Source organism: Salmo salar, chromosome 11 (assembly GCF_965601325.2).
Source record: "Salmo salar chromosome 11, fSalSal1, whole genome shotgun sequence".
In the NCBI taxonomy this organism is placed as follows: Eukaryota; Metazoa; Chordata; class Actinopteri; order Salmoniformes; family Salmonidae; genus Salmo; species Salmo salar.
This window is the reverse complement of record NC_138301.1, coordinates 32174886-32202175: the sequence shown is the minus strand read 5'-3', so window position 1 is coordinate 32202175 and position 27290 is coordinate 32174886. Positions and strand designations below refer to the sequence as shown.

The window sequence follows — 27290 nt, the reverse complement described above, 5'->3', positions numbered from 1 at the left end:
TTCACCTTTTCTGGTCCTTCTCTTAATTGGAACCTTTTATCTCTCAGGTTGAGGAGATAGTGAAGAATTCTCTCCCTCAGAGATCTGTCGACATGAGACTCTTCTATAAAGCAGGATGATTAAATAACTTTTCCACTTCTACTAGTTTGAGTCAAACAAACAGTCCCCTGGTTGCTACTGGGTCGTTCTACACAGGATGACAAAACAACGTGGAGACGGCTTCCTCTCCAATTCAATATCAAATAGGTTAGAATCCTGCTGGAAAGTAAACGGCACAATAGATAAAACTGTCTACAGGAAACTCCATGTGTCCAGGTGTGTTAAGACATGAGAGAAAAAGAGCCATTGTCAGGGATGTTTTGGTGCAGGAATATCAGCATTCAGCAGGTTTACCAGGTTAGCAGCATAAACAATATAGTGTCTCTATGCAACATAGGCCCTTTGCCCCACGAGGAGATGAAAGGAATAAGTAATGCAATAGAGGTTTAATTCTGTGACCCAAGCTTGTTTGCGTGCTGAGTAGCCTAACCTTGCCTGAGACCTGAACACGTAAAGTCAGATAAGTCACAACTCTATACTCTGCCTTCACATCTTCTCCTCCCTGCAGAGTGCTGCTGACTTCGCCTGGTGCAACATAATACACCCTCTAGCTAATAAATATATGGAAAACCAGTCTGTGTCCCAAATGGCACCGTATCCCCTAACTAGTGCACTCCTTTTGACCAGGGCTCTGACCAAAAGTAGTGCAATATATAGAGAATAGGGGGCCATTTTGGATTCACACCAGGCTTTTAGTTCCCATCTTCCCATCATTAATACATAACCCTGTCTAGTCTCATTCAGAACCTGCTCTGTTAACCACATCCTTACCTCCTACACTGCAGTACCACCCTCCTCTTCAAATAGAACTTCACTTATCATGATCTGAGTGGATCTGAGATGATTATCTTTCACCCTGGTTCTGTCCTCTATGATTTCACATATCATCTGTGATTTAGTTATGATTTGAGGTATAATTAACTCCTCGTGATCTACTGGTTTAACTGTAGTCTTCTGTGACAGACTGTTACTTGGCCAGCACACAAGAGATGTGCTTTTGGGTTTATAGATCAGTTTAGCTGTGGTCCATGGAGAGTCCTCCTTCAGTCTTCTGGTTGAGAATGTGATTGTTATTCAGGCTCTTGCAATTCATGTGAACGTTTCATGTGAGATCAAGTTGCCTCAGACTGCAGCACCCAAGAAAACACACATTTCAGAATATCTTACCCAGCATTAATTTCACACACCAGTGCCTTATCTTCTCTAAGAGCAGTAACGCAATAAATACCATTATTAATCATACAGCAAAATGTCATAAGTGTGTGTTTGTGTGTGTGTATGTGAGTGTGTGTGTGTTTGGGTGTGTGTATGTGAGTGTGTGTGTGTCTAGTCTTTACAGAAGGTGCTGCTGGCAGCATCACCAGATGGTGGAGGATTGGGAAGCGTTCTCTCCCTCCCTAGCTCCGACTGGGGTTATGAGACAATGGGAAGCAGTGGAAAGTAAAAGGGGCTAGATTGCATCATGATGGGACTGGGGTTGCATCATGATGGGACTGGGGTTGCATCCCAAATGGCACCCTATTCCCTATATAGTGCACTACTTTTGACCAGGCTCTGGTCTTAGTGCACTACATAGGGAATAGGATGCCATTTGGACACAGACTAACTAGGTGAGGTGTGAGGAAGGCAGCCGTTCCGCCTTCCTCCTCCTTCCTCCTCCCTCTTTCCTCCTCCTTCCTCCTCCTCTACACCGTAGTTTGATTGTCAGAGATAGAGTGCCACATTGTGCAGGCAGGGTGACCTGACATTGCAGCTTAAAGAAAGAGTTATCTGGTCTAAATCCTCCTACAAACGGATTCACTGTAGGGTTTCGATACCCCTAAAATCAGCTTGTGCTCACTCATTCATGCCTGTAGTCTACCACTGATATTCTAGATGTGTGTAAAATTCAGCATCAACATCGGGAGTTTCAATCAGATGAAAGAGAGTGAATGCCCCCTGTTGGAAGAATCCAACGTCATTTGGACCAAACCAATTCTTCCAATCCATTGCACCCACTGTAGGCAAAATCCTCACTCTCTTTTCCTACCACCTATCCCTCCCTCCCTCCCGGTTGGGTTGACAGCAGTGCATGGCTGGCACTCTAGTCTCCTCTATTATAAGCCCACTCCATTCTGCCTGTCAGACTCTGTCTCTAGTCTCTTACCTTGTGATTTCCTCTTTCAGGGCAGCCGGGTCGGGAGGGTAAAACTTGACACGTAAACACATGGTGAATGGAGGCTGGGCTGGGGGGAGAGGTCACATGTTAGAACAGAGGCTTTTTATAGTAGTTACTGTGACCTAACTAGTAGTAACTGCCAACGACTCAATCACCCAATCAAATTTGGAACTGCATATCATCATGTATACTTCAATAGTCATACATGGTCATGCATTCATGTACTTACATTTCATTTGTTTGGCAATACATTTTGTAAACCCCAACCAATGCTGAAAGACAAAAACAAAAACAGATCAGTCAAAAACTGTGTTTTCTTGGCGCTAAATACCTGACTGGTATCCCTCTGCCTCTACTCTAGACATTAGTGACAGAATACGTTGTCTGATTGCTCAGTAGTTGTGCATTCTGACTTGTTGTCTAGAGCTGGAGGGCATTCTAGAACAGAACTCCACTGAGCATCCTAACGATGTGTTCTCTCTACCTCGCTGATGTTTATATTCTCTCTCTCTCTCTTTCTACTCATCCTCCTCCCTCTCTCTCTCCTCATCACCCCCCTCTCTCTCTTACCCAGTGACTCTTATAGAGATGAAAGAAAGGAAAGTGCTTTAGAGGAAGGACACTCAGAGAAACGCTTGTTGTCTGTCAGCTCATAACCATTAGGAGGAGAAAAAAACATCTCTGGTGAGTTGAACAGATGTTATCTCAATTAATCTGTATGAATAAAGGTTGAATGAAAAATGGAATACATTAATTGAGTGGGGAGGGTATGACACTACACCGGTGATACTGGCCTAGTTTGTTGATGTTCTTCATATCTCCCAGACTTCACCTGTCTCTCCCCTGGCCTCGGGGTTCTGCTCTGGAGAGGAGGGCTTGGTTGAGTGCTTCACTGATAGACTGTGACAGAGTTGTGTCTGTCAAAGCCTCATATACCCTCACTACAGTCCTTTTATCAAACCCTGAAACACTGCTCTAACTACCTGCCAATCTGCAAGGTGTATAGAAGAGACTGACAGTGAATATAGACTGGGTTAAGTACTCTGACTCTGACTGAGGAAGGCACCAGTGGCGTGTATTCATGGATGCCAAGAGAAGCAAGGCTTCCCCAAAAAATATATATATATATAGAGAAGCAAGGCTTCCCCAAAATATTGACAATATATATATATATTTTTTTTAAATGGACTATTCGCCTCTCTGTGTTTCATAATTTTCCTTCAATTTGCAAGGCTGAATGTATCTCGCTGGAGAAAGCATCCGAGTTAGCAAAACAGTGCCCCTCTGTCTCTGTATGTGTAGGCCATCTATCTGATGCTGTCTGGTCAAAAAACAGTATGACATTGTTGCCGCCTGTAGTGTTGAATGCAAGGGAAGCCAGCAAGCATTTGGCCTCCCTTCATAAAAAAGTATAAAATAACAGCCAATCAGCGTTGAAAAAAAACTGAGTGAGCTCAACTGTGAATGGTCCTGGTGCACCAAAAAAATGTGTCAAGGGAAGCCAGTTTGGATTTGGCTTCACTCCAATCACGTCACGAGAGCAATACGTCATAGACAGAAACAACTTGAATTGTTGCATCTCATGTTGTTGTCCTCCGGTGGCTAGCTAGCTAAATTATCCATGGATGGAGACAGGGATTTGGAGTTGTGGTTTTACTTAATTCTCTGTGCTGGCCAATGATGGCAATTCTGATCCAACCATAAATTCATATATGGTGCCCTGACCTGAGAGGATGGAAGTTCAATATGTAGCTAGATGTGGAAGGCTGGTGTTAACTAGCTAACGTTGCCCACGAAAGGAAGTTAGGCTAGTGAGCAAGCATTTTAGCCAGGTAGCCTAGGACAACAAAAAATAAAAGCTTGTACTGTATGACAGAGTCACAGACCGTTTCATCAACATGAAAGAGAGGAGGATGGCATTGGCATTTCTCTACAAGTAGGGTGAGTCAACATGTTTTTTCTACTTGCACGGATGCGCACACACACACACACACACACACACACACACACACACACACACACACACACCACACACACACACACACACACACACACACACACACACACACACACACACACACACCACACACACACACACACACACACACAGAGAAATCCGAACAGCCACATCATATTTAGCGTACGTTGATTAGACTAAATTGGATTTGGTATATTTTAGTTGTCACTGTATTAAACTAGGCATAGGTGATTTGATGAGGGTGAAATGTTGAAGTTGAAATGGTGCTGGATTAGTGGAGGCAGTTCCTGTTTTCTTTGCGACTTGCGGTAACTCTGTGGTTCTAAATCAATAGTTGTTTAGTAGTCCGAAAATGTGGGAAACATTAACTGACTTGACCATTCTGTAAGTCATGTAACTGTTTGTTACATACAATATGCTTTGTGGACTTCACAGGACAGAGGTTGTTCTCAGGTTTTGTGATGAAACAAAGGTGTGGTTGAATTTATTCTGCCACTGTCTTCTTATTGTCTCGGCCTTAGGCCTATATATCACGGTCACAAGGCATATGAACTGACAGGTTATCCAGGCTGTATCACATCCGGCCGTGATTGGGAGTCCCATAGGGCGGCGCACAATTGGCCCAGCGTCGTCCGGGTTTGGCTGGGGTAGGCCGTCATTGTAAATAACAGTTTGTTCTTAACTGACTTGCCTAGTTAAATAAAGGTTAAATACAATTATATATATATATATATATATATATATATATATATATATATATATATATTTCACATTATTGCATCAGCTCCTCAACAATGTGATTTTGACACTCGTGTTTAGAATAGATAATACTTTTAGACTGATATAATTATATGTGTACTGTAACCAATTAGTCTGTCATGGTAGAATGATGCTTTATTACACATAATGTACACCTGACAAAAGCATTTCCCACAGATCAGGGTGAGGGAATATGTTTCCAAGTAAGGTCCAGTTCAATACTCACAGTAAGAAACACCCAACAGCTCCAATCAGAGATCCTGTCCAATCTGTCTGTCTGACAGCAGATGGCTGTCTTCTTCTGGTTAGTTTATGGGCAGAAGGATGTGCTACCACTTTTCTCCATCACTCTGTCAATCCCCCTCCATCCCACCAAATGCTATTTCCTCACAACAACAACAACAACACTAGCATCTCTGAAAGTGTTGAGATAGAGACAGAACAGGAACTGATTCTGATCGGCACAGAACCATTGTTCCTCTGGGAATAGGATCTGTGTGTGTGCGGGTGTGGATGTGGGTGTGTGTATCAGGCTGTGCAGACAAGAGAGTTAACACACAGTAATGACCTCAGGCTGTGACGCAGTAGAGTATGGGGTTGGGCTCTGCTGCAGGCACACATGAAATGAGGAGAGAGAAGAGAGGGAGAAACTGTAGAAATAGCCTGCTCAGTGGTATATGTGTGCTGTCATAGGAAAGAGAGTGAGCGAAAGAAAGAAAGAAAGAAAGAAAGAAAGAAAGAAAGAGAAGAAAGAAAGAAGAGAAAGAAAGAAAGAAAGAAAGAAAGAAAGAAAGAAAGAAAGAAAGAAAGAGAAAAAGAGAGCGGAGAGGGAGGAAGGAAGGGAGAGAGAGTGTGAAAGTGGCAGCAAGGGAGAGGTAGTTAAGAGAGAAACAGTCAGAAAGAAAGAGAGAGACAGACATAAACAGAGAGAGAGGGATTTACCCCTCCTCCCTGTCGGGTGACACCACCCACCCTCTGTTTGTCTGGGTCCACATATCTGATGCCAAAGTAGTCCTTCTCCAGCAGGTTCAGGTGGTGACAGATGAGATCAAACAGGTACTGTCCCTTTGCATCGCGCTGTAACACATAAGAAAACACTACATGAATAACTCTGAGGAGAGACAACTACTGTCACCAATGTAGGGGTGACAGAGGTGACAACCAGGTAGAGGAGATACCAGGTAATGCATCTCGCTGTACAACCGTGAAAAACAACACTAGTTAGTAATGTAGGGGTGACAGTGGTTGGTAGCCAGGCAACGACACAGACAGTGACTGACAAAGAGCTAAGGAGGAGAGGGTGAAAACATGAACAGACACCATGTACAAAGATTTTGGGCTCAAAAGAAATGAGATTTCAATAACACCAGAACATGGTTAATATTTCACCAACCCTGGGGACATATCTGAGGAGAATCAAATATTAATATGCAGAAACAGCCATCTGTGATGTCTCGCTGAAATCTCTACTGCAGAGGAAAAGACATGATGGAGAGAAGCAGTACGGAGAGGTAGACAAGGTGGAAAATGGAGTGGAAGTGGAGCAATGTACACCTGGTGCAGACAGCAATGAGGAGGAAATGTAGAGAGTGAGAAATTCAATTGGCCCTTCAGTGGAGTGCTGTGAGTGGGAAATGGAATAGGCCCTGCTGTGCAGTGCAGTGCAGTGCATGAGAAATGGAATGGAACCTGTAGTGCAGTGCAGCGCATGACAAATGGAATGGTCCCGCTACTGTAGACTTTTCAGAGAGCGAGAAATGGAATATGCTCTGCTGCTTGCTGCCTGCTCAGGCATAGGTGGTCACTGGGTGACTGGGCTCAGCCCCAGCCTGTCTGATGATGCAATCAGTATCCACCTCAGCCCCAGCCTGTCTGAAGATGTAATCAGTATCCACCTCAGCCCCAGCCTGTCTGATGATGCAATCAGTATCCACCTCAGCCCCAGCCTGTCTGATGATGCAATCAGTATCCACCTCAGCCCCAGCCTGTCTGATGGTGTAATCAGTATCCACCTCAGCCAGTCTGATGATGCAATCAGTATCCACCTCAGCCCCAGCCTGTCTGATGATGTAATCAGTATCCACCTCAGCCCCAGCCTGTCTGATGATGCAATCAGTATCCACCTCAGCCCCAGCCTGTCTGATGATGCAATCAGTATCCACCTCAGCCCCAGCCTGTCTGATGATGTAATCAGTATCCACCTCAGCCAGTCTGATGATGCAATCAGTATCCACCTCAGCCCCAGCCTGTCTGATGATGTAATCAGTATCCACCTCAGCCCAGCCTGTCTGATGATGCAATCAGTATCCACCTCAGCCCAGCCTGTCTGATGATGTAATCAGTATCCACCTCAGCCCCAGCCAGTCTGATGCTGCAGTCAGTCACTCTATGCCAGGTCTGGCAATTATTTTCCATGGAGGGCGATATTTTTGCCATCGCGGGCCAGAATCATATTACAGGATTATACATCATGTGTATGACTGTGTTGACAGATATATGTACTGTAAACCACATCCAGATATGCTACTTATTTAACTGTTTTAACATGCACAGAAATAAACCACATCCATGTTCTCCTTTTGGTAGGTATTTTCATTATTAAACATGCAATGAACTACACGGAGGGAAAAGTACCGTTTCTGACGTCGCTATGCGAAGGATTGCAGAGAGGTGAGTCAGTATGAGATGATATGTGCCTTGACTTGTTATATTTCATCACTGAAAATGTCTGTTCACATACAGTGGCTTGCGAAAGTATTCACCCCCTTGGCATTTTTCCTATTTTGTTGCCGCACAAACTGGAATTAAAATAGATTTTTGGGGGGTTTGTATCCTTTGATTTACACAACACTTTGAAGATGCAAAACGAAATGTGAAACAAAGTAGAAATAAGACAAAAAAACTGAAAACTTGAGCGTGCATAACTATTCACCCCCCCAAAGTCAATACTTTGTAGAGACACCTTTTGCAGCAATTACAGCTGCAAGTCTCTTGGGTATGTCTCTATAAGCTTGGCACATCTAGCCACTGGGAATTTTGCCCATTCTTCAAGGCAAACTGCTCCAGCTCCTTCAAGTTGGTTGGGTTCCGCTGGTGTACAGCAATCTTTAAGTCATACCACAGATTCTCAATTGGATTGAGGTCTGGGCTTTGACTAGGTCATTCCAAGACATTTAAATGTTTCCCCTTAAACCACTCAAGTGTTGCTTCAGCAGTATGCTTAGGGTCATTGTCCTGGTGAACTTCCGTCCCAGTCTCAAATCTCTGGAAGACTGAAACAGGTTTCCCTCAAGAATCTCCCTGTATTTAGCGCCATTCATCATTCCTTCAATTCTGACCAGTTTCCTAGTCCCTGCCGATGAAAAACATCCCCACAGCATGATGCTGCCACCACCATGCTTTACTGTGGGGATGGTCTTCTAGGGGTGATGAGAGGTGTTGGGTTTGCGCCAGACATAGTGTTTTCCTTGATGGCCAAAAAGCTCAATTTTAGTCTCATCTGACCAGAGTACCTTCTTCCATATGTTTGGGGAGTCTCCCACATGACATGTCTTTTGGCGAACACCAAATGTGTTTTCTTATGTTGTTCTTTAAGCCATGGCTTTTTTCTGGCCAGTCTTCCGTAAAACCCAGCTCTGTGGAGTGTATGACTTAAAATGGTCCTATGGACCACACAAGTGCAATCTAAGTATTTATTTATTTATTTAACTAATTATGTGACTTCTGAAGGTAAATGGTTGAACCAGATCTTTTTTAGGGGCTTCATTGCAACGGGGATGAATACATACAGTTGAAGTCGGAAGTTTACATACACTTAGGTTGGAGTCATTAAAACTAATTTTTTCAACCACTCCACACATTTCTTGTTAACAAACTATAGTTTTGGTAAGTCAGTTAGGACATCTACATTGTGCATGACACAAGTCATTTTTCCAACAATTGTTTACAGACAGATTATTTCACTTATAACTCCCTGTATCACAATTCCAGTGCGTCAGAAGTTTACATAGTGTTGACTGTGCCTTTAAACAGCTTGGAAAATTCCAGAAAATGACGTCATGGCTTTAGAAGCTTCTGATAGGCTAATTGACATCATTTGAGTCAATTGGAGGTGTACCTGTGGATGTATTTCAAGGCCTACCTTCAAACTCAGTGCTTCTTTGCTTGACATCATGGGAAAATCTAAAGAAATCAGCCAAGACCTCAGAAAAAAATTGTAGACCTCCACAAGTCTGGTTCATCCTTGTGAGCAATTTCCAAACGCCTGAAGGTACCACGTTCATCTGAACAAACAATAGTACACAAGGATAAACAACATGGGACCACGCAGCCGTCATACCGCTCAGGAAGGAGACGCGTTGTCTCCTAGAGATGAATGTACTTTGGTGTGAAAAGTGCAAATCAATCCCAGAACAACAGCAAATTACCTTTTGAAGATGCTGGAGGAAACAGGTACAAAATTATCTATATCCACTGTAAAATGAGTCCTATATCGACAACCTGAAAGGCCGCTCAGCAAGGAAGAAGCCACTGCTCCAAAACCGCCATAAAAAAGACAGACTACGGTTTGCAACTGCACATGGGGACAAAGATCGTACTTTTTGGAGAAATTACCTCTGGTCTGATGAAACAAAAATAGAACTGTTTGGCCATAATGACCATCACTATGTTTGGAGGATAAAGGAGGAAGCTTGCAAGCTGAAGAACACCATCCCAACCGTGAAGCACGGGGGTGGCATCATGTTGTGGGGGTGCTTTGCTGCAGAAGGGACTGGTGCACTTCACAAATTAGATGGCATCATGAGGAAAGGAAAATGATGTGGATATATTGAAGCAACATCTCAAGACATCAGTCAGGAAGTTAAAGCTTGGTCGCAAATGGGTCTTCCAAATGCACAATGACCCCAAGCACACTTCCAAAGTTGTGGCAAAATGGCTTAAGGACAACAAAGTCAAGGTATTGGAGTGGCCATCACAAAGCCCTGACCTCAATCCTATAGCAAATTTGTGGGCAGGACTGAAAAAGCGTGTGCGAGCAAGGAGGCCTACAAACCCGACTCAGTTACACCAGCTCTGTGAGGAGGAATGGGCCAAAATTCACCCAACTTATTGTGGGAAGCTTGTGGAACACTACCCGAAACGTTTGACCCAAGTTAAACAATGTAAAGGCAATGCTACCAAATACTAATTGAGTGTATGTAAACTTCTGACCCACTGGGAATGTGATGAAAGAAACACAAGCTGAAATAAATCATTCTCTCTACTATTATTCTGACATTTCACATTCTTAAAATAAAGTGGTGATCCTAACTGACCTAAGACAGGGAATTTTTACTAGGATTAAATGTCAGGAATTGTGAAAAACTGAGTTTAAATGTATTTGGCTAAGGTGTATGTAAACTTCCGACTTCAACTGTATACACGCTTGCATACCACTTTTCAGTTTTTTATTTTTGAGAATTTTTTGAAACAAGTTATTTTTTTCATTTCACTTCACCAATTTGGACTATTTTGTGTATGCCCATTACATTAAATCCAAATAAAAATATATTTAAATTACAGGTTGTAATGCAACAAAATAGGAAAAACGCCAAGGGGGATGAATAATTTTGCAAAGCACTGTACATAGGTTGACCCAAAAAGTACAAACATCTTCTGAGCATGACTCCTAATCTTTGGAAAGTTTTATTAATTGAGAGATCTATAGAACCTTGTCTGTGACATTGTTTTGAATAGTTCTCCAATCACTGCATCAGACTGAAGATGGATAAGATCAAGTTGCAGGTCAGTGGGAGCATTATCCACATACTTCTCTCCCTGGTCATCTGACAGGGAACAGATTAGTAGTGTCGGAAGGTGGGTGAGATAGTTGGCTTCTACTTGGCGGGTCAGGAGGAGTAATTATCCCTTGAAGGCTTTGACAAGGCTGAACATCTGATGTGCAAAAAGGCCTTCCCTTGTAGTTTGGAATTCAGTTCATTCATGAGAGGCATGATGTCCACGGTGAAGGCAAAATCAGCCAACCATTCTTTATCTTGCAGTTGAGGGAAATCCACATATTTTTCTTTCATTTGCAAAAACTCAGCAATTTCCGACTTCCGGTCCCACACCCTTATAAGCACCTTCCCCAAACTCAGCCATCTCACATTTGGGAGGTAGGGGAGATCTGTATGACCAGACTCTGTCTCTCCCAACAGTGAGACAAACTGCCTGTGGTTTAAAGATTTTGCTCTTATGAAGTTTACCACTTTAGTGACTGTATCCACAACATGGCTCATTTTCAGAACACATTTACCGAGCACCCCCTGATGAATAATGTAATGCAGGAAAATAATTTTCTGATCTGGGTTCAGCTCAGCTACATGATCTTGTATCCTTTTCAAAAGGCAAACGTTTTTTCCTGTCAAGTTTGGGCACCCATCAGTGGTCATACTGGATAACTTTTCAAAACTCTCAGCTTTGCCACACACTTATTAACCTCCTCCAATAAATCTTTCCCTGTGGTTGTGCTCTTCATTGACAGCACTGAAGCAAGCTCCTCTATAATTTCAAAGTCTGGGGTTATGCCTCTGAAGAATATCAACAACTGCGCCATGTCATGTGTTCGGCCCAATGTCCGTCTTGACAGGGAAACATTTTCAAACAACTCTTTCTTGTCGGGGCAAAGTATTGCTGTAGAGTCAATTAAACATTCTTTAATGAATTCACCCTCAGCGAATGGTTTGCTATATTTCACAATTTTGTGGGACAGTATGGCTAGCTATGGCTAGCTCTCGCAATTCCGTCATTTGATGAATGCAGTTTTGTGAAAAGTCCTTGCTGCTTTTGCAACAGAGAAAGCAACTCTTTTGATGCACTTGCCCTCTGCTCAGAAGACATATTCCTATAATTCTCTGCATGCTTCGTCTGGAAGTGTCGGGACAAGTTGTAGTCTTTCAAGACGGCGATGCTCTCTTTGCACACTAAGCACACAGCTTTCCCTGATTCCTCAATAAATAAATATTTCAATGTCCACTCTTGCTGGAACACCCTACATTCATTGTCTACTTTCCTTTTTTTTAATCTTTGAAAAACTCATTTTTGCACAATTTCGAGCTAGCTACTATTTGTAACTCTGACGTGTGTCAGCCTGTCTGTCACTGTCTGTCCTCATGCAATTGTTATTTATAGGTGCCTTCAAAATAAATGTCCCACAAGCGGTGAGTATTAAATCATAACACAAAGGCGGGTATTCATTGGGCTTTTCATTTGAATAACAAATACTTTTTTCAAAACTTTACTATAGCAAATTCTCTACGTGATCTGAGCATGATTCCGTGGGCCGTATTGAATCAGGTCGCGGGCCACATACGGGCCCGGGCCGGCCTTTGCCCAGGCCTGATCTAGGCCCTGGTGCGTTGATTAGTGCGGACAGCTGGGACAGTCACAGGTGGGGCCTTTCTACTCCCTCTGTACCTTCTAGCCAATGTCACTGACATTCTACACCATGTAAAGCTTCCCAATTGTGCACTTCGAAGGGCATTGATTAATGCCTGCTAACGCAGCAGCCCGCTACAGTACAGCCCAGCAGTAGTATGTGGCCCAGCATGGAGACAGCTGTGTTTAGTGGCAGCTAAAACTCACACACTCTACTCTACTGTAATATGAATGACCCAGGCCTAGTAATATGAATGGCCCAGTCCCAGTAATATGAATGACCCAGGCCAAGTAATATGAATGGCCCAGGCCCAGTAATATGAATGGCCCAGGCCCAGTCATATGAATGACCCAGGCCCAGTCATATGAATGACTCAGGCCCAGTAATATGAATTACCCAGGCCCAGTAATATGAATTGCCCAGGCCCAGTAATATGAATGGCCCAGGCCCAGTCATATGAATGGCCCAGGCCCAGTAATATGAATGACCCAGGCCCAGTCATATGAATGACTCAGGCCCAGTAATATGAATTACCCAGGCCCAGTATATGAATGGCCCAGGCCCAGTAATATGAATGACCCAGGCCCAGTAATATGAATGGCCCAGGTCCAGTAATATGAATGGCCCAGGCCCAGTAATATGAATGGCCCAGGCCCAGTAATATGAAATACCCAGGCCCAGTAATATGAATTACCCAGGCCCAGTATATGAATGGCCCAGGCCCAGTAATATGAATGGCCCAGGCCCAGTAATATGAATGGCCCAGTAATAAGAATGGCCCAGTTTACCACCATAAAACACATCAGCAGGGCTGAGGCTGGCATCTGGCAAAGCCCTAGGTGACTGTATGGCTCAGTGTTAGCGCTGAGGATGCATCACAAATGGCGCCATACTCACTATATAGTGCACAACTTTTGACCAGAACCATATAGGGAATAGTGTGCTATTTGGTACGCAGACAGAATGTTCTGAATGTTAACGCTGGCTAGCACCACAGAAGCCTGACCTTTTCCAGTCTCTCTATGGGATCTCACATCCACTGGCTACTGTCTCTGTCCAGTATGTCACCGTCACAGCAGCTATACCACACAAGCTGAGGACTATCCTCCACGACACGAAGCGCTGACTCGCACTCCCTCTCTAATTAATCACAGTGTGTGTGATGTCATTTATGGCAACTGTGTTTACTGAAAGACAACAAAACACAGAGCCATTTATCACAACAGGTCTGAACATTTAGGAATGAAATGAACCCAAACACAGGCATTCATTCATTAGACTAATCCTAGGTTTTGTCCCAAATGGCTCCCTATTCCCTTTATTGTGCACTACTACTATACAGAGAATATGGTGCCATTTTGGATGCACTCAACAATCTCTGTCCCTCACCAGGAACAACAACACTTTACATATTTAGCAGACACTCTTATCAAGAGCAATTGGGTTAAGTGCCTTGTTCAAGGGCAAATTGACATATTTTTCACATAGGGGATTCAAACCAGCAACCTTTCAGTTACTGGCACTACACTCTTAACCACTAGGCTACCTGTCACCATTAGCACTTAGCAGTCACTAAGCAGCTTAAATACTGTATTATGGCTACATAAGCACCACTGCACATTACACGTACATACAGCTGACCTCAACTTGTACTGAATGTATACATTGCATATTGATGAGATAAATTCAACTTTAAAAAGTTGAGAGCAGCACCCCTGGAACAGAAACAGCAGTACTGAAACAGGGCTGAAGACAATGACTGTATATATTAGACGACTGAAGCAGGGCTGAAGACAATGACTGTATATATTAGACGACTGAAGCAGGGCTGAAGACAATGACTGTATATATTAGAGGACTGAAGCAGGGCTGAAGACAATGACTGTATATATTAGAGGACTGAAGCAGGGCTGAAGACAATGACTGTATATATTAGAGGACTGAAGCAGGGCTGAAGACAATGACTGTATATATTAGAGGACTGAAGCAGGGCTGAAGACAATGACTGTATATATTATAGGACTGAAGCAGGGCTGAAGACAATGACTGTATATATTAGAGGACTGAAGCAGGGCTGAAGACAATGACTGTATATATTATAGGACTGAAGCAGGGCTGAAGACAATGACTGTATATATTATAGGACTGAAGCTAAAGCGTATTGATCCGATGCAAAGCAAAGCGGTCTCTGATGTCCCTATGGGAATAAGCCCAGAGACGAGCTACTGTGGAGGAACAAAAACTATGTAGGAAAATGCTGTATTGTACAATATAGATTTATGGGGAGTGTGGATATGTTATGTTAATGCAGAGTACCATGTTTTGGTACAGCATTCCACTGCTTTGCTCTACCACCTACCATCTATGACCTACCATCTACCACCTACCACCTACCATCTACTACCTACCATCTACCACCTACCATCTACCTACACCATCATCTCCACTTTACTGTTGAACATAGCAGATATGTTAATACAGAGAGGATGGGGTTAAAGAAGGTTTAATGAGTGAGGTTTAATCAGAGATAATGGATGCATCTCATCTCAGAATGAACAAAGGAAAGCTACTGATGACTTTCAATGTGGCATCTTCATTGTATAGTATGGACTTATTATGAGCTTCATTCAGTGTGTGTGTGTGTGTTTGTGCATGCCTGCATGCATTTGTGTGTGTGTGTGTGAGTGTGCGTGTGTGTGTGTGTGTGTGTAGTGCAAGTAACACATACAGTATTTCTTATTTCTTCTCTACCCACTTTCTAATCTACAGAACACCATTACTGCCAGTGAATAACACCACCCACTTTCTAATCTACAGAACACCATTACTGCCAGTGAATAACACCACCCACTTTCTAATCTACAGAACACCATTACTGCCAGTGAATAACACCACCCACTTTCTAATCTACAGAACACCATTACTGCCAGTGAATAACACCACCCACTTTCTAATCTACAGAACACCATTACTGCCAGTGAATACGACCACCCACTTTCTAATCTACAGAACACCATTACTGCCAGTGAATACGACCACCCACTTTCTAATCTACAGAACACCATTACTGCCAGTGAATAACACCACCCACTTTCTAATCTACAGAACACCATTACTGCCAGTGAATATGACCACCCACTTTCTAATCTACAGAACACCATTACTGCCAGTGAATACGACCACCCACTTTCTAATCTACAGAACACCATTACTGCCAGTGAATAACACCACCCACTTTCTAATCTACAGAACACCATTACTGCCAGTGAATATGACCACCCACTTTCTAATCTACAGAACACCATTACTGCCAGTGAATACGACCACCCACTTTCTAATCTACAGAACACCATTACTGCCAGTGAATATGACCACCCACTTTCTAATCTACAGAACACTATTACTGCCAGTGAATACGACCACCCACTTTCTAATCTACAGAACACAATTACTGCCAGTGAATAACACCACCCACTTTATAATCTACAGAACACCATTACTGCCAGTGAATAACACCACCCACTTTCTAATCTACAGAACACCATTACTGCCAGTGAATACGACCACCCACTTTCTAATCTACAGAACACAATTACTGCCAGTGAATAACACCACCCACTTTATAATCTACAGAACACCATTACTGCCAGTGAATAACACCACCCACTTTCTAATCTACGGAACACCATTACTGCCAGTGAATATGACCACCCACTTTGTAATCTACAGAACACCATTACTGCCAGTGAATATGACCACCCACTTTCTAATCTACAGAACACCATTACTGCCAGTGAATATGACCACCCACTTTCTAGGAGTAACTGAGCTTCACTCCAGTAAATTCATCAGCTACTTTTTAACCTCTTGTCGTTCGCCTAGGATAGGGGGCGCTACAGCGATTTTTGAAAAAAATTCGTGCCCATTTTAAACGGCCTCCTACTCAAACTCAGAAGCTAGGATATGCATATAATTAATACGTGTGGATAGAAAACACCCTAAAGTTTCTAAAACTGTTTGAATGGTGTCTGTGAGTATAACAGAACTCATATGGCAGTCAAAACCCCGAGACCGATCGTAACAGGAAGTGGAATTCTGAATTGCGGACTCAACTTCATCAGTTTGCCTGTAAATCACACAGTGAGCAATGGTTCATTGAGCACTTCCTATTGCTTCCACTAAATGTCCCCAGTCTTTACAAAGTGATTTGAGCCTTCTACTGTGAAAACTGAATGAATGAGACGCAGTGGAACGTGGTCACACGGAGAGGGCCATCACCATTATGACGCCGGCGCCCCTGGCTACCCTCCCCTTTCAAAACGTTTTGAAACACAATGCAATCATCCCCCTTGAATCTTATTGGAGCTGTGGTTGAAAAAGGCCCTAAAGATTTATGTTATACAACGTTTGACATGTTTGAACGAACCTAAATAAAATAAAAAATGAATTTTTTCGAAAGTGGAGTCCCGCGCACGACGGAACTTTTGGTGCAGCCTTCAGAACGCGCTAACAAGAACAAGCTATTGGAACATAAAGGATTAACTTTTTCGAACGAAAATACATTTGTTGTGGACCTGGGATTCCTAGAAGTGCTTTCTGATGAAGATAATCAAAGGTAAGGGATTATTGACAATAGTATACAAGACTAGATTTGATATGCGATTGTTCCAAGATGGCGCTGACCTGTAACGGTAGCCTATTTTTCTGAATATCGCATCCACTTTTATCGCAAAGTGTGATTACCCAGTAAAGTTATTTTTAAATCTGGCATTACAGGTGCTTTCAAGAGATATTAATCTATAAATCTTAGAATGACAATATTACATTTTAAAAATGTTTTCGAATAGTAATTTAGTAAATTGTAGCGCTGTTTCACCGGATGCATTTGAGGGAAAATAGTTAGTCAACGTTACGTGCCGATGTAAAATGCTGTTTTTATATATAAATATGAACTTTATCGAACAAAAGAATGCATGTATTGTGTAACATGATGTCCTAGGGGTGTCATCTGATGAAGATTGTCAAAGGTTAGTGCTGCATTTAGCTGTTTTTTGGTTATTTGTGATGCATGTGGTTGGTCGGAAAATGGCTATGTGGCTACTTTTACGATATACTCCTCTAACATAATCTAATGTTTTGCTTTTGCTGTAAAGCCTTTTTGAAATCGGACAACGTGGTTCGATTCAGGAGAGGTGTATCTATAAAACGATATAACATAGTCCTATATTTGAAAAAATATATATATTACATTTCGTTATGCTAATGGCGATAGGATATTTCGCTGGATGTCCCGACCAGGGGTTAATCACACTGGCTGGCCCGCTTAGCACTGTTAGAACGTTTTCCTAATAGCCATCACACTCTAATTACCAACCAAGAATAAAAGGCTTTCGCTTTAGGAAGTAAACTGCTGCAGTCTTGGGTTCAAATACTATTCGAAATAATTTCAAATACTTAATCTGGGTTTGATTGAGCTTGACTGGCGTAATGCAACAATGCAAGAGCCCCAAAACATCAAACGCCACACCTCTGGAACTCCAGGCAAGCTACATAAAACGCTAAAAGTATTTGAAAGGTTTCAAATACTATTTGAACCCACGTTTAAGCTACAGTACTGTGTCTCCACGCAGAGACCTTGACTTACTGGGAGAGATAGAGAGTCCCCTAAGCCAGCTGGTCCTGGGGCTCTGTTCACAAACACAAACAGACCCCACAGAGCTCCAGGACAGCAACACAATTAGACCCAACCAAATCAGGCAGGGTCTACAGACAATCACGGATTACAAAAAGAAAACCAGTCCTGTCGCGGACATCGACGTCTTGCGACCAGACAAATTAAACAACTTATTTGCTCGCTTTGAGGACAATACAGTGCCACTGACACGGCCCGCTACCAAAGCCTGTGGGCTCTCCTTCACCGTGGCCGATAAGAGTAAAACTTTTAAACGTGTTAACCCTCGCAAGGCTGCCGGCGCAGACGGCATCCCTAGCCGCGTCCTCAGAGCATGAGCAGACCAGCTGGCTGTTGTGTTTACAGACATATTCAATCAATCCCTATCCCAGTCTGCTGTCCCCACATGCTTCAAGATGGCCACCATTGTTCCTGTTCCCAAGAAAGCTAAGATAACTGAACTACATGACTATCGCCCCGTAGCACTCACTTGTCTCATCATGAAGTGCTTTGAGAGACTAGTCAAGGATCACCCTACCTGATACCCTAGACCCACTCCAATTTGCTTACCGCCCCAATAGGTCCAGAGACGACGCAATCGCCATCACACTGCACACTGCCCTAACCCATCTGGACAAGAAGAATACCTATGTAAGAATGCTGTTCATTGACTACAGCTCAGCATTTAACACCATAGTACCCTCCAAACTCGTCATTAAGCTCGAGACCCTGGGTCTCGACCCCGCCCTGTGCACATGGGTCCTGGACCTTGACGGGCCTCCCCAAGGTGATGAAGGTAGGAAACAACATCTCTACCACACTGATCCTCAACACTGGGGCCCCACAAGGGTGTGTTCTCAGCCCTCTCCTGTACTTCCTGTTCACCCATGACTGCGTGACTCCAACTCAATCTTCAAGATACTACAGTGGGAGGCTTGATTATCAACAACGTTGAGACAGCCTACAGGGAGGAGGTGAGGGCACTCGGAGTGGGGTGTCAGGAAAATAACCGCTCATTCAGTGCCAACAAAACGAAGGAGATGATCGTGGCAACAGCGCCTCTTCAACCTCAGGAGGCTGAAGAAACTTGGCTTGTCACCTAAAACACTCACAAACTTTTACAGATGCACAATCGAGAGCATCCTGTCGGGCTGTATCAACGCCTGGTACGGCAACTACACCGCCCTCAACCGCAAGACTCTCCAGATGGTAGTGAGGTCTGCACAACGCATCACCGGGGGCAAAATACCTGCCCTCCAGGACACCTACACCACCCGATGTCACAGGAAGGCCAAAAAGATCATCAAGGACAACAACCATCCAAGCCACTGCCTGTTCACCCCGCTATCATCCAGAAGGCTAAGTCAGTACAGGTGCATCGAGAGACTGAAAAACAGCTTCTATCTCAATGCCATCAGACTGTTAAACAGCCATCATCACTAACATAGAGGCTTCTGCCAACATACAGACTCAAATCTCTGGCCACTTTAATAAATGTAATAAATGGATTTAATAAAGGTATCTCTAGTCACTTTAAATAACGGCCCTTTAAGAATGTTTACATATCCTACATTTCTCATCTCATATGTATATACTGTATTTTATATCATCTACTGCATCTTACCTATGCCACATGGCCATCGCTCATCCATATATTTATATGTACATACTCTTATTCCATCCCTTTACATTTGTGTGTATTAGGTAGTTGTTGTAGAATTGTTAAATTACTTGTTAGATACTACTGCACTGTCGGAACTAGAAGCATAAGCATTTCGCTACACTCGCATTAAGATCTGCTACTCATGTGTATGTGACCAATAAAATCTGATAAGATTTGATTTGACAACACTGTAAATAGACAAAATATGACATTTGAAATGTCTTTATTCTTTTTTAACTTTTGTGAGTGTAATGTTTACTGTTCATTTTTTATTGTTTATTTCACTTTTGTTTATTATCTATTTCACTCGCTTTGGCGATATAGACATGTTTCACATGCAAATAAAGCCACTTAAATTGAAATTGAGAGAGCGAGCGAGGGAGAGAGATTATGATTGTATTGTCATGTCCCCTTCTCCAAGCCGGGATGTTACTGGGGACATTATTAATGCCAGGCAATTTGATTTAGCTCCCTGGGCCGTTTCTGTGGCTGCATCCCAAATGGAACTGTCTTCCCTACATAGTGCAGTACTTTTGGGCAGGGGCCTTTGGGCCATGGTCAAAAGTAGTGAACTATATAGGAAATAGAGTGCCTTTTGGGACGCACCCTGAGTCGCTCTGTGGCGTGGACAAATGGTGTGTGTGGTGCCTCGAGGCCCAATGCCTTCTTTAGGGGGTGGGCAGGAGAGGGTGGGCAGAAGGGGGTGTGTGGTCTGCCCCCATCCCAGGGGTGGCGGGTGATGGTGGGCAGCCTTGTGATATCAGCCACCATGACTCATGGGTAATGGGAGGGAGGGAGACATTAGTAATTTGTTGAACCAAGCTGATGCTGATATTGATGCTCCATCATAGAAGTAATAAAAGTGACACACACAGAGAGAGGAAAAATACTGGGGCCAAATGATCTTGAGTCCGTAATTTTAGATCCGGTCGTCAGGCAGCACGCCGCTCAGCAGCAGACTCCTCTCTTGGTCCTCCACGGCCAACCCAGGCCACACTTTAGATGAATTATTGAAATGGGTTCCATATCAGCCAGGGAAACACAGCATTAATATGTGATGGTGTCATATTAAACTGCAGGTGGATGGAAGATTGCAACAACCGAGGAATGGAGTCTAAATGGTTGTTGTGCACCAGGCACTAGACAGTCAGCGACAGGGTTACAAAGGGTCAGAAACCTTACGGGAAATTTTCCATGGGAAGTTAAGCCCGGGAATTTGGGGAATTTTGCTTTAATTCATCAAAAAAATTGGCTTATAACAGTGAACCTTTTTTGTGGGATACACATAAGGCAATTCTAGGTCTTGTGCATATTTTGCAACCCTCTGCATGCACAGTGCATTCTTCCATCACATGTACAGCTGATTCTCAAGATCTTGCACACTAATGAGACGCTTTTGAGCCCACACTATTACACTGTCTGAACCAAGGACTAATTGCTTTCTGGTTTTGATTACAATACTGGGTGGGGTGAATATATTTTATATGACATACATTATTTTTTGTTAAGTAGTAAATAGTAGCTACAGCAAAGTGTGTTAAAATCATTTCTAACTTGTTAACAATTTCTGCTATTTAGTTTCTGCTACCATGTGGGTTTTAGCTTGCTTGAGCCTGCTAACTGAGGAGTGTTAATTCACCTGTTTCCATACGTTTAATTAAAAAAAATATATCTTACAAAATAGTTATTTAATCTATCAACTCCCGAGATTAGGCTGGCAATACTAAAGTGCCTATAAGAACATCCAATAGTCAAAGGTACATGAAATACAAATGGTACAGAGAGAAATAGTTGACACGTCATAATTCCTATAATAATGACAACCTAAAACTTCTTAACTGGGAATATTGAAGACTCATGTTAAAAGGAACCCCCAGCTTTCATATGTTCTCATGTTCTGAGCAATGAACTTAAACATTAGCTTTTTTACATGGCACATATTGCACTTTTACTTTCTTCTCCAACACTGTATTTTTGCATTATTTTAACCAAATTGAACATGTTTCATTATGTACTTGAGACTAAATTGATTTAATTTATGTATTATATTAAGTTAAAATAAAAGTGTTCATTGTTCATTCAGTATTGTTGTAATTGTCATTATTACATATGTATATATATATATATATATATATATATATATATATTATATATATATATATATATATATACACCGATTATGATTTTTATATGATATATATATATGATATATATATATGATTATGATTTTTCAACGCCGATACCGATTATTGGAGGACCAAAAAAAGTCGATACTGATTAATCGGCCAATTTATATATATATATATATATATATATATATATATATATACATTGGCCGATTAATCAGTATCCACTGATAATTGGTTGACCTCTACCAGGGAGAAGACATGGAAACCTGAGAGGAAGACAACCAAAGCTTTAGTTTCTAGACTCATTTTACAGATGTATGTTGAAAACGTTTTTGGGAGATGCGATAGATCATTGGGGATCATTCAATATTCCCATTCTTTTGTTGTTCAGTGAAATCATTCCATGTGAAGAGTCAACTCATTTAATAAAAGATCAATTCGTAACAAATTTTTATTTTTTTATTTCTATTGGAAGGATTTAATCATTTCCAATTATGTCTACTTATGATAAGGTAAAAGGTTTATGTTTCTGTCTCCATACCATATGGTAAATTTATCCAATGCAAAAAATATCTACATTTAAATGGTATTAATATGAATTTGCATATATTTCCATTAATTCCTATATATTCCCGTTAATTCCCATATGTTCCTGTTAATTCCCACAGAAAGTTTCCACCTCTGAATGTTCCCCAAAATGTGCAACCCTAGTCAGCGATCTTGATTAGGGCTCAGGAGAAAACAGAGGCTGGTTTGTGGTGGTGGTAATGTCTGGTCACATTAGCAGATGACTCTTTCTCATTGTCTTTCTGCCTCTTTCTCTCTGCCTCTCTCCCTCTCTGCCGCTCTCTCCCTCTGCCTCTCTCTCGCTCTCACTCTCCCTCTCTTTCAATATCAATTTAAGGGCTTCATTGGCATGAGAAACATATGTTTACATTGCCAAAGCAAGTGAAATGGATAATAAACAAAAGGGAAATAAACAATACAAAAATGATCTCTCTCAGTCTCGCTCTCTCTCCCACATAGCTCTGCTCTGGGGTTGTGTTTTGTGTGATTAAGTCAGTGAGTGGTTAATGTGGCGGCTGCTACTTTACAACCTCACGCTCTACTCCTGTCCTGCTGTGCTGCTGTGAGGCTCAACCTCAGCATTGCCACTCAGTCAGCAGCGTGTCCCAGATAGTGTACTAAGTAGGGAATAGGGTACCATTAGGGATGCAGGCTATATCAGCCACTTGGATAATCACTATGAGGCTTTCAGAGCTAAAAGGTGGTGTATCTCGGAGATATGTACAGTTCAGTATTTCAAGGGCTTACTAGGGGGGATAATCACATGATATGGTATGTTATGTAATGTTATGTTCACTGAGAGATAGTGGTTGTGTGTAAAGCAGAGGAGTCCTGTTGGAGACTAGAGGACATGTTGAAGGGTTGGGGTCAATTCCATTTCAATTCCAGTCAATTCAGGAAGTACATGGAAGTTCTCTTCAATGCTACAATGCTTTTCAATGAGGAACACTTTGAATTGGAATTGGAATTTGGTTTACTTTCTGAATTGACTGGAATTGAAATGGAATTGATCCCAACCCTGACATGTTGAAGGTCAGGTGAGTGTATAAGGTAGGCTGTGTCTATTAGTTTGGTTTCTATTGGGGAGTTATAGTGTATCATGTATTTTTATAATGTAATAAAGTGATTTGGATACTGTATTTACAGTGCAGACTTTAAGACTGGCTTGAGGTGCCACACTCCATTTATCCACACTGGACTTAAGGCAGGAGGTCACTATTGGTGCTGTTCTTAATGGTAAGATATACCGTATCATATTGTAATAAACTGTACCATGAAAAGATAAGCAGCACAAGACTCCTCCTTCTTTTAACTGTAGGTGTTAATATCCCCGAGAGGAAGAGAGATTCCTATTTTATTTTATTTTTTATTTTACCTTTATTTAACTAGGCAAGTCAGTTAAGAACAAATTCTTATTTTCAATGATGGTCTAGGAACAGTGGGTTAACTGCCTTGTTCAGGGGCAGAACGACAGATTTGTACCTTGTCAGCTCGGGGATTTGAACTTGCAACCTATAAAGAGCATCACACAGAGCATCCCACAGAGCAGAGAGATAGACCACTAACTGGGTCATCCTCTACGCCAGGCAGGCGAGAATAGAGAAGCGCACACACACACACACACACACACACACACACACACACACACACACACACACACACACACACACACACACACACACACACACACACACACACACACACACACACACACACAGTATAGATTTGCCCCAGCAACATTAAGCCAAGTTTTATTTCCAAGCCAATGATCAGTCCAGTCAGTGCTACAGCTATACAGTCAGACCAAGAGCCTGGTGGTGGACACTGGAAAAACATTGTTCTTTAGAGTGACACATATTCAATACAACTTATCTTAGACACATAACAACACTGTTTGGTGCAGTGTTCCATAGCTGTCAAAATGCTGACTGTATGTATGCATATTCGTCATTGGTCATTCCCTGGGTGAGGAGAGTAGTGAATGAGTGTTTCAACCCAGTGCTGCTCCTGGATTAAAGTCCTTCCTCTGTACATACTTCCTCAGGACTGATGCCTCCAGTGAATTTATACTAAACAGAGCAGCTATGGGATTTTGGATAGTCATTTATGCTGCTGCTGTTGATGATCCATACCTGCCCTATATTGCGTTTTTAAAGATAAACATATCCTTCAGAGAATATCCCAGGCAACAGGTCTTCAGTAGACATGCCACCACGTCGAGACCCCAAGCCATCTCAGCACTACTAACCCCTAGACTACAAAGGGCTCAAGGTACATAACTGATGCACATTTTGAATGCAATACGCCTCTCCACATCTTCTAACATTAATATCCACTGTCCCTAGAAAGCCTCTCAACTGATGGAGGAAAAAACATGATAAATCCTCCTTAATGACTAGGCTGGGCCTGGAGCCGTCTGGTAGAGGCTGGATATTCCCTTGAAGTGGCCCAGTGGGAGTGCTTCGTGCTGGGCTGTGTTCCGAGGGAGCCTGGGCGGGAGGGGCTCTCTAAATCATTCCTCCAGTGGAGAGAGAGTGAGTGAGAGTAAGAGCGAGAGAGTGGCCCTCCCTGGGGGCACCATTAGAGTGATGACATGGTGGGGGTCTGGGGGCTGACTAGCACTACGACTCACGCCTACATGAACACACAGGGGCCAGCAGGGGCCAAACTGCTCTCCAACCCTCATGGCTGGATGTCTCGGACTGGTAAGTGATCTCGAGGAGAGTGTGTGTGTGTGTGTGTGTGTGTGGGGGGGGGGGGATGAGAAGAGGAGAAGAGGGGAGGAAAGGAAAGAGGAGGGACATTGCCATTGGGACTCTGACTCTCTAGAACCCAGCTGACAGTATCCAGGGGCTGAGTCAGTTAAAGGTAAAGGGTAGTGAGGTGCATCTCTTTAATAGAACCCATCTACTGAGCATCTGCTCTCTGTGCCCTTCCTCTCCCCCTCTAGCTCAGGAGGCTGAGGGGACTTACAGCCCACTGAAGTTAAAACAGTTGAAGCCATTTTAGAAAAAGCTGGTTACATAGGACTGTTTAATGATATTATCTTTACTGTTGATACCAAAATAGCATTCTTGAGTGAAAAATCTGATATTCCTAGCCCAGTATTATGGTGAGGTCTATTTCAGACATCAGTTTATTGTAGCACATCCTTGTCTAGTCTACTTCATCTCTGCCTATTCTTCCCCCAAGAGTCAACCATGCTAATGGCTTCCCCTGCCTGGTATTGTACCAAAGGAAGAATACAAGTAGGATTTCTGTTGATAGTGTAACGATTTTTCATTATATACTGCTCAAAAAAATAAAGGGAACACTTAAACAACACAATGTAACTCCAAGTCAATCACACTTCTGTGAAATCAAACTGTCCACTTAGGAAGCAACACTGATTGACAATACATTTCACATGCTGTTGTGCAAATGGAATAGACAACAGGTGGAAATTATAGGCAATAAGCAAGACACCCCCAATAAAGGAGTGATTCTGCAGGTGGTGAAGACAGACCACTTCTCAGTTCCTATGCTTCCTGGCTGATGTTTTGGTCACTTTTGAATGCTGGCGGTGCTTTCACTCTAGTGGTAGCATGAGACTGAGTCTACAACCCACACAAGTGGCTCAGGAAGTGCAGCTCATCCAGGATGGCACATCAATGCGAGCTGTGGCAAGAAGGTTTGCTGTGTCTGTCAGCGTAGTGTCCAGAGCATGGAGGCGCTACCAAGTGACAGGCCAGTACATCAGGAGACGTGGAGGAGGCCGTAGGAGGGCAACAACCCAGCAGCAGGACCGCTACCTCCGCCTTTGTGCAAGGAGGAGCAGGAGGAGCACTGCCAGAGCCCTGCAAAATGACCTCCAGCAGGCCACAAATGTGCATGTGTCTGCTCAAACAGTCAGAAACAGACTCCATGAGGGTGGTATGAGGGCCCGACGTCCACAGGTGGGGGTTGTGCTTACAGCCCAACACCGTGCAGGACGTTTGGCATTTGGCAGAGAACACCAAGATTGGCAAATTCGCCACTGGCGCCCTGTGCTCTTCACAGATGAAAGCAGGTTCACACTGAGCACACACACACAGAACGTTCTGCTGCCTGCAACATCCTCCAGCATGACCGGTTTGGTGGTGGGTCAGTCATGGTGTGGGGTGGCATTTCTTTGGGGGGCCGCACAGCCCTCCATGTGCTCGCCAGAGGTAGCCTGACTGCCATTAGGTACCGAGATGAGATCCTCAGACCCCTTGTGAGACCATATGCTGGTGCGGTTGGCCCTGGGTTCCTCCTAATGCAAGACAATGCTAGACCTCATGTGGCTGGAGTGTGTTAGCAGTTCCTGCAAGAGGAAGGCATTGATGCTATGGACTGGCCCGCCCGTTCCCCAGACCTGAATCCAATTGAGCATATCTGGGACATCATGTCTCGCTCCATCCACCAACGCCACGTTGCACCACAGACTGTCCAGGAGTTGGCGGATGCTTTAGTCCAGGTCTGGGAGGAGATCCCTCAGGAGACCATCCGCCACCTCATCAGGAGCATGCCCAGGCGTTGTAGGGAGGTCATACAGGCACGTGGAGGCCACACACACTACTGAGGCTCATTTTGACTTGTTTTAAGGACATTACATCAAAGTTGGATCAGTCTGTAGTGTGGTTTTCCACTTTAATTTTGAGTGTGACTCCAAATCCAGACCTCCATGGGTTGATACATTGGATTTCCATTGATTTTGTTGTCAGCACATTCAACTATGTAAAGAAAAAAGTATTTAATACGATTATTTCATTCATTCAGATCTAGGATGTGTTATTTTAGTGTTCCCTTTATTTTTTTGAGCAGTGTACTTGAAAAAAATGATAGCTGC

General features: G+C 43.0%; 1 protein-coding gene across 1 annotated transcript in view; it reads right to left on the bottom strand.

The window, feature by feature from the left end:
• The window catches only part of LOC106594991 (FERM domain-containing protein 5), a 124149-nt gene that overhangs the window by 17691 nt on the left and 79168 nt on the right, over nt 1-27290 (bottom strand). Inside the window, exons 2-4 of the mRNA XM_045689335.2 lie at nt 5967-6071; nt 2487-2529; nt 2246-2324 (exon numbers count right to left, since the gene is read on the bottom strand). Coding sequence (XP_045545291.1) covers nt 2246-2324; nt 2487-2529; nt 5967-6071 — 227 coding nt within the window. The remainder of the gene's footprint in view (nt 1-2245; nt 2325-2486; nt 2530-5966; nt 6072-27290) is intronic.